Source organism: Phaethon lepturus, unplaced genomic scaffold (genome assembly GCF_000687285.1).
Source record: "Phaethon lepturus isolate BGI_N335 unplaced genomic scaffold, ASM68728v1 scaffold38855, whole genome shotgun sequence".
NCBI lineage: Eukaryota > Metazoa > Chordata > Aves > Phaethontiformes > Phaethontidae > Phaethon > Phaethon lepturus.
Genome location: NW_010539164.1, coordinates 10372 through 18887, shown reverse-complemented (window position 1 = coordinate 18887; position 8516 = coordinate 10372). Strand labels below are relative to the sequence as shown.

The 8516-nt window shown below is 47.8% G+C and overlaps 1 protein-coding gene across 1 annotated transcript in view; it reads left to right on the top strand.

Moving 5' to 3' along the window:
- The window catches only part of TOX2 (TOX high mobility group box family member 2), a gene marked incomplete at its 5' end in the record, with an annotated part of 25256 nt that extends 17477 nt beyond the window's left edge, over positions 1-7779 (top strand). Inside the window, 3 exons of the mRNA XM_010287036.1 lie at positions 1636-1849; positions 1966-2096; positions 7228-7779. Of these exons, the coding sequence (XP_010285338.1) occupies positions 1636-1849; positions 1966-2096; positions 7228-7264 (382 nt within the window). The remainder of the gene's footprint in view (positions 1-1635; positions 1850-1965; positions 2097-7227) is intronic.
- Positions 7780-8516: the final 737 nt, after the last annotated feature.

The following is an 8516-nucleotide window of genomic DNA, read 5'->3' as shown; positions in this document are numbered from 1 at the left end:
GGCTCCACCAGCCTGCAGATCTCGTGGTGTGGGGGTGGCATTTTCAAGAGTGCTGAGCTGGGACCACAAGCACCCCCACAAGCGGGGCAGATTTGTGCAATGCAGCAACGAAGGCTCTTTCAGAGGGGGAGGATGTGAAATTGGGGCTGCCCCTGGTAAAAGCCCCTTGTGCGCACGGTCCCCCACCCTGTCTGGGCTGGACCGTCGGTGAGAAACCCCTCTGGTGGTACTGCTGAGAGCAGGGAGGCTGGAAGGGCGGGGGATAAGAGCAGGGGTCTGGGGCACGGCGGGGCTGCCGGGAGGAGGAGCAAAAGGATAGAGGGAATGTCACAAACAAAATATAAAATCAGTATTATTTCAAAACTGGCCGGCAATAGGAGAAAATCACGTATTGTGGCAGAGAGGCAAGAGCATGCGAGGAGTGCTGCGTGGGTGCTTATGCTGACAGCACAGCAGCAAAGCAAATCCTATAGACCGCCGCGATGAACATGTAAGACCCGCTGAAGCAAACCAAGCTTAGCCCTGCCCAGGCTCAGCCCAACAGCCCGCGCTCGGGGAGCCAGCCTGCGGGGTCAAAGTCTCTCCTCTTTAAAAGAGGATATTAAGAAAATATATCTGGAGGAAAAATTGGCTGTAGCAAAAACCATGTCCTATACCTTATAGAGAACCTGTCAGTATACGGAGGAGGAGACGAGTGGTTTCCAGAGTTTCTCCATCTGGAATATGAACTGGACTAACTATTCACAGTGGAGGACATATGCTCTGAATTCACAGCTGCTGCCATTTACTTGATGATGCTTTTAACTGTAGTATTCACCCAGCTGGCTGAGTAATTGCGTTTCACATGTTTGCTAGCTATATATCACAAAATCCATACAGGACTTTAGCCATGAACAAAGCTTTTTTTCCCCATAATGTGACCTATTCAGTTTGGGGCTAACTTTGAGAAAACAGAAATTGTTAATTTGGGAACAGATACTGCTGTGGAAGAAAACCAAAGGAGAGCAGGGGTGTGGAAGCACACAGATCCCTGACCATAATAAAAAGACAGCACATGTGGGAAGCTCAGATCCTCAATCAGATTCTAATTTCCAACCTGCTCAGGGCATCCCAAGTAACTTCTCCAGCACGATGATTGGGCTTTGGCTCTGCATAAGCAAAAGTGGTGTCTGTAATTCGCTGATAGTCCAGAAATGAGCAGAAAATGGGGATCCTCATAATGCCTTTAATTGGGGTAGTTGCTGTTGCTGAGGGCAGCATTTTGTGAAGTTTCGTTCCACATGTTTGCTAATAAAAAGCTGAATGTAAAAAAAAAAAAAAAAAGAAAGCCCACTCCCTAATTTGGATGTTTTGGAGAAAATCATGTTCTTGGTCAGGTGACTACCATGCTTCTTGTTTATATACATTGCCTAATGCCACCTAATGAAGCCAACCCCAAAAAAATCAGGAAAGCTAATCAGTTTTCAGGTAAAACAGTCCTGCAGCGTCCTTGTTAAATTGCCAGCAGTGACAGCTGATGGAGGGAGCATCACTTGCCTGGATGGTCCTTCCCTTGTTCCTGTGCACTAACCATGGGGTAACGCGTTGCTGCAAGGGGAGCTGCGCTTGACGCGGAAGAACGATGTTGATGGCCAGACCGCCGATGCAAAGGCTTTCCTGGCCGCGCGTCTTCTGCGGCCGTTCGCCACCCCCCGAGGAGGGAGGTCCTGAAAAACAAGCGCGGGGGAAGAGGGATGTAAAACAGATGTTGCTGCATTGGCAGCTGCCTGCGCCCTGCGAGGTCCCACCGCGGTGGTTTCGGGTCCTGGGCTTGGACCCGCTGCCGTCCCTGGGGCTCGCCCTGCGCTCTGCAAGGCCACGTTTTTGGGGCAACGCATGTAAGCGTGTTTGTGCAATATTGTTAGAGCTGCTGTTTCTCCTGCTGCATATACCCCTGTAACCCTTCCTTTCCTTTCCACCCTGCAGGACTTCTCACATATGTCGTCTGAGTTTCAGAACAGCGTTGGACCTCGTTCGCCTGGTGCATCAAACCCTCCGGGAAGCACTGAGTGGGACAACGACTACCCCAGCAGAGAGTGTGGGATTAACCACTGCAGGCCAGTAGACAAATAACACATTGCTAATGCACTTTCTATTATCTGAACTGCGACAGCGTACAGCAGCTGAGAATCTGCCCTAAAATGTCCAGCAAGCTGGTAGGCTCATTAAGGACAAGGAAGTTCAAGGTTTCCTCTTCTCTATGGGCTCACTGCAGTGATGCTATGGAAGCAGGTAGCTTAAAAATCACAGATAAATTCTTCACTGGGCATGAAGAGGTTTCCTTTTTTTGTGTTTCCATCCCATTAGCAGTGGAGGAGTTGACACTATTCCTTCTAGAGCAGGCCAGGGAAGCCCAGTCTCCCAAGCAGAGTCCCTGGAGATTTGAAGGTGGCCGTGTCCATAAGCAATGTCCTTCTCTTCCTACAGTGATTGCTGTTATCGCTGAGGCTGCAACCTCCCATAGTTGTCTCTAGCGACGCGTCCCTTATCGGTCCTGGGGTTTCACCACGATAGTGTACAAAGGCTCCCAAGAGCCACACGATGCCCCAGTCCCTGGCACCTTGCAGGAAAAGGCCACAGACGTCTGCACAGATCTTCCCCCTTACGCCCTACAAGCATGAATGTGCCAGCATGAAGGTCCCTTCAATGCTGCTTGAATTCCCCAATAGATAAAAACATCAGGACAGTCTCAAAGCTGGGGAACAGGGAGGATGCGAAAGCCATTTCCAGTCTCTGCCTAATCCACTGCTCTTGGCTCAGCAACAATAGCTCGGAGGCAGCTATTGTGCTCTGTACCATGGGCACGTGGTTTGCTGGGAGAGCAGGTAGGGAAGGAGGCTGGGTAGCTTCTGAGTATTGTTTGATTTGCTTGAAGTACTGGAACATAGAGCTTTCACTGGAGATAATAGCAAGCTCCCAGCCTTCTCAGAGCACAGCTCCTGTCTGTGCCAGCAGTGCACTTACAATTTCTGGGCTGGGCACAGACTGTACAGATATTTATTTCTTTCAGGGAAATAAATAGCTTGCTGAGCCATTAGAATATCACTGCTGTCTGCCTGCCGGAGGGGGCTCAGCTATGAGGACTGGTCTGGGCTCTGCCAGCGACCTTTGCGTGGTCCTTCCTGAAGTCTCTGCAGAAAACCAGAAAGAAGGAGCTTGTTTGGGACTTGACGATAAAAGTCACTTTAGACGCTGTGGGCAAAATGCTAAAAGAGGCTTGGAGGGTAATGGCACACGGACCCCCATTTCCAGAGGTGCTGAGCACAGGCAGCTCCCACAGAAATTAGTCCCCTTAGAAGTAAGCATTGCTACTTAGGAGATCGGCTGGGAAAGCACTTGATTCCCTCCGCAAATCCCGCTGCCTGGGCCCCATGCTGAAAACTCAGGGCACTCTAGAAACGGGTGAGACGCTCCCATAGTAGTCAGGATTGAGTTTTGTGTTGCTAAAACAAGCTCTGTGACATCTGGCTGGAGTGCAGTATTGTAAGCAGAGGGCCCATGCAATTCATGATCAAAGCTCATGCATTTCATGCCTTTGTCACAGCAGAAATATCAAATTTCATGGGTTTATCACAGCTTCCTGGAAAAGAAATCATTCTAAAACCAGACAGATTATGCAGAGACTTCCAGATAATTATTTAGAGTAGATTATAGCAATGAACTCAGATGGGTATAGATCAGTACTGCAGCGAGCACTTAGTGCACTGAAAAATGTCGTAGTCTCTGTTAAGGAAGGAGCCCATCACCCCTGACGAGGGACATACGAGTTGCTGGCAGCCCAGCTCCCAAAGCTGGCTTGTTCCCATTTTATTGTAAAGCCTGGTGCGTCAGCAGTGCCGTCACCTCCTGCTCCTGCTGGCCCCTGGTATTTGCTGCCTAAGCGCCCGCTCTGCGTCGCTTGTAGCATCCACACACATTTGCAGGACTGCAGCCCCGGTGTGTCTCAAGGTTAGAGTCATGTCGAGAAAAGAGACGATCTGGTTCTCATCATCTTCCTGTCTGTACTGCTTTCTCCAGTAGACTTTTTGCACTAATTTGCAAGCGAGGTTCAAAGTTGCGGGCTCCTCCGTGGGACCTTGTGAGGGTGCAGGGTGAGCCGTGTGCCCAGCAACCAGCGGGGCTTAGGCAAAGCGGTGAGAAAGTCACGGCACATCTTGTTGGCTTTGATTCATCGGCACAGTTTTAGGTATAATCGGGAAGTCTCTGGATCACGTAATTGCCCATTTCAACCTCAAAACTGCATTCAGCTTAATTGCAATTAAAGCAGCACTCTGAGGAGCAAAATCAGCAACTGGCTGGAAATAAAAGGGATTATTTTCTGTTCTGATGTGGCTGAGCTGTAGAGTCCCAGATCCCTGAAAGAGAGGATCGTACCGACCTGCCCAGCACACAGGCAGTCCTGTCTTGCTCTCTGGGTCAGGATTTTTATTTCATGTCTGACCTTGTATTTCTCTAGCTTCCAACATGCATTGGCACTGGGTTAGCTGGGGTAAAACCTCCCAATCCTACATTTTCTTTGGTGTTTGTCATCCAGACAACTTCTGAAAAACTAACAAGGTTGTCTTTCTCTCTGTCCTTCTCCATCTAATAAGGGAACTGCTCTAGGGATTTTTTTTCCCCAGCCTATCAGTGCTAGTTAAAATACCATTAAATGACACCTCTTCCCTTGTGCCCCTCAGATTCTGGGATCCTGTGAGCAGACACTCCTTAATTCATAAATCAGCCATGTTAGAGAGAGTTGTTAATGTTTCTTTGCCCATCCTCTCCCCACTCTTAAGGATTTTGTGCTTACTGGCTTCCATCCAATTTTTCTAGCTCTTTCTGGGCTTAAGCCCAAGCTGTCCTAGATTGCTAGCGAAGACACGGGTAGCATTTCTCAGTTCCTGCTTAGTATATGACTATCACTTCCCACAAGCAATTGCAGCATACAATTTTATTGCTTTTTGCCATCATATCACAAGCTACTTATATAGTCCCCTGTCTCCCTCACCTGACAGCGTTATTCTCGCACTTGCTCTTTCCCGCTGAGTACCAGTGTTCGGCAGCGACTCTCTCCGAGGGAACTAGCTCGCCTGTATCAAGGGTGCAGCTTGGCTTACAGTCACCTGAAAATCTTTCTTAATTCCTCGAGGCACTTCACTCATTTCTTCTGCCCTGTCTTCTGATTACAGCTCTTTCCATCCCAAAGCTGTCTCCAGGGTTTCCTTTACCTTTGTCTCCTAGCATTTGGGTGTTTTGGTGATAGCACTGAGCTGGATTCATCTTTCTGTGTCCTTCCACTCATTTGCAAGGCACAGATTAGCTTCTTTTTGTGTACCATCATTCAGCAGCTTTTCTCCCCTCTTCCCACTCTCCTTTCGGCTAAAAGACGGGGTGCTCTCAGGTATGCCTTGTCCAGATGCACAAAACTGTGTACAGCCGCTTCGTCCAGACACTTACAACCTTGCTAATTCCTGCTAATGATGAAACGATCCACTCCAAACGGGAATTTTCCAAAACAGAAACTACATGAGCGAACGCTGTAAAAAGGCAGGGATAAACCATCACAAATGCACTGAGTTTGGGTTCAATTATTTATGGTAGTACTTTGTAATGAACTGGGAAACGTTCTGTAGCATATTTTGTAAAATTAATGAAGTTTAGTGCTCGAATACCTCACTGCTGCTCACTGGCATTAAATCTTTGCTGAGTGCAGTAGGGAAGACTCTGCGTTTTAAATGCAGATTATAAAACGTGGAGATTAACAAAATGCGGACTCTCCTCCGCTCTATCAGAAGACGGCTCTCTATCAACAAACGCATTGCCATGCTGTCTGCTATTTCCCTATTGTTCCACTGTGAGCACACCCACACCGGAATCTCCCAAAGCGTTGTAATGTTCTTCACCCCCTTTTAAGGCCAAGATGTCTTTACGGAGCCAACGATGTTTCTGTCAGTCTATGTAGATGATAGAACCCATTAAAACGCCTGGATTTCAGAGCAAAACCCACGCAGGACGTCAGCCAGGGGAGAGGGACTTCAGCCGCTCCTCTCTCTGCTGTGTCCTGAAGAAAAGAGCATCTGGGCTCCCTCGTGGGACGCTGCTGACGGCCCGTTAGACGTGCGAGCCTGCCCACACTGCGGGTTGAAGCGCCGGGTGCTACAGGCAGGGCCGGGAGCGGTGATGCCTCTCTGCACGCCTGGCTGTGCAGCCGTCGGCGCGCGGGGCGTCTGGGCGCTGTAAGCTGTCTTCCCTCTCCAGGACACACCCGGATCTTGAAATCAAAGTCACTGGTTCAGTAACGTGATCGATTCAAGATCTGGCGGGCCAGGGCTGTGCAGAGCACGCAGCCTGGCTGCTGTCCCACCAGCGCTCCTCCATAGCCTCCTGTGAGTAAGGCAGCACCGCAGTCTTCCTTGGGTTCCTCGTACCTCCTGCTGTCTGCATCAGGCCCACGGGAAGCACCAGCTAATCCTGCTGTCTCAAAGCATTTTCTCCCCTCACTCCCTGATTATTAGTTTTTCTAGCAGTACTTTTTCAGGGAGAGGAGGAGAGAGGCGTCGAGCAGGTGATGTCTCCTGCTCCCATGCCCTTCAGCCCTCAGACTTCTGTAAATCCTGCTGGACACCCACAAGCATCTTCAGGCATAAGCCCTTCAGTCATACTTTTGAGACCCCCTCTACTCCTTATGCATTGTCAGAATGACACATTTTATCCAAAAGCAAGTGTACATTTTCTAAATCTCCATGGCTTAGCCTAAGGACAGCGTGTGATGAAGGAGGGGACCGGTGCCAAGGGGCTGATTCCAGGCACAGCGCTCCACAGCGTGATGGTGGACCTGGTACCGGCATCAACCGCAACGTGGTCTGCAGGGAAATCCAGAGCTGGCCCTCCCCTGCAGCCCCAGCAAGAGCAAAAATTAAGCCAGAGGAAGGATTTTATGTCTTAGCCCTTATTGTTGAGAGTCAGGACGAGCAAAACTTGCACCAGGCTGTTACTCTGAAGTGCCTTCTGCTTGGTTCATCTCTGCACACCCGTCCCTCGGTGCGGACCACTTTACGTTTTGCATTATGGAGTGCCATAAAAACCACGGCGTGGCTGAAGACGGGTGTGCAACCGGGTGTGCAAATGCTGATTTCAGCTGCCCCAAGCGATTTCCTGGCCGCTTCCTTGCCCGTCTCACCTTCTGCCTCTCCTTTCTTCTTACAGCATGCTGCCAAGGGACAAGGCACTCTACCTCACCTAAAACTCAACATCTCTTTCCGAGGAGGCTCAGATGAAGGACACTTGAGAGGGTCTATCCTACAGACTACCCGGAGAGGCACCAAGCAAGTCGTATGGACGAGAGAGCTACCACTGTACCTCGTCGCTGGCTTCGTTTCCAGGCTCTAAGAGCAGTTTTCTTTTATTATTTTTGAACTCTAAAGTCTACTTTCCATGGCAGCCCAAAACCTCATAAATCATGAAGAAAAAAAAAAAAAAAAAAAAATAAAAAAATAAAAAAAAAACCACAAAACCAACAAAAAAAAAATAAACTAAGGACACCATTTTTCTGCTTGCCATCAGCTTAGCTACAGACTATTTTCCTAGTGAACTGCTTTTAGACGCAGCATAGGCCCAGGTCTGGTGTCCTACAGCATTAGGCCAGCTCAGTAGGAGGATGCACTCTTTTGACTTGCTAACAGCACTAAACTTTGTGCAAGAAAATGTGAAGTTTGTGTGAATATTGTACATGCAAAGGCCTTGGATGTCTGGCAAAAAAAAATACAAAAAATAAATAAAAACTATTGCTAGGTAGGTGGGGAGAGAGAGCAGAAGACAAAATACGAGAGCAAAAATGTGAAAAAGATCATGAAAATATAATTTGTTGGATAGTTGTAAGTAGTTTACTAAGTGTTTTAGAGCTGTGCTAAAGACATCTTTAAGATTTTTTTGTGAAAAAAATTAGTAGTTTACTTTATAGTAAAAGCATTTTATATTAATTGTAGCACATTTTTTAGTTATACATAGAAGGGAGATGTGTATAAAAAAACAACAAAAAAAAGCCTGCCAAACTTGTTTCTATTATTTGTACAGCAAGAAATGGACAATTTATATCCATGTTGTATGGCATTATTATATTTTTTCTGCCATATGTCCATCTATTTAAAAATTGCTGACAATGATTTTGTCTATTTATGAAAAATTAGAGAGCATAATTACAATTTCTCATAAGGTGCATTTTTGGTTTGTTTTTCTTTTTTTTTTTCTTATTTTTTATTTTGTTTGATGGTGCTGCTTTTGCAGCACCTGGCACATTCGGTTCACAATGCTTATCTTACCTTTCTTTATAATAAAACGTATGAAAAGTAGAAGTGAACCGGTCTCTCCTTATTCTGGGGGCACATGCGGCCAGCGAGGTCCGTGCCTTGTCCTTGTCCTCCTCAGCTTTCCCATCCCTCGCTCCTCCTCCGTCACGTTCTCGCTTGCGTTCTCTTCCTCCCCCCTTGCTCTGGGCC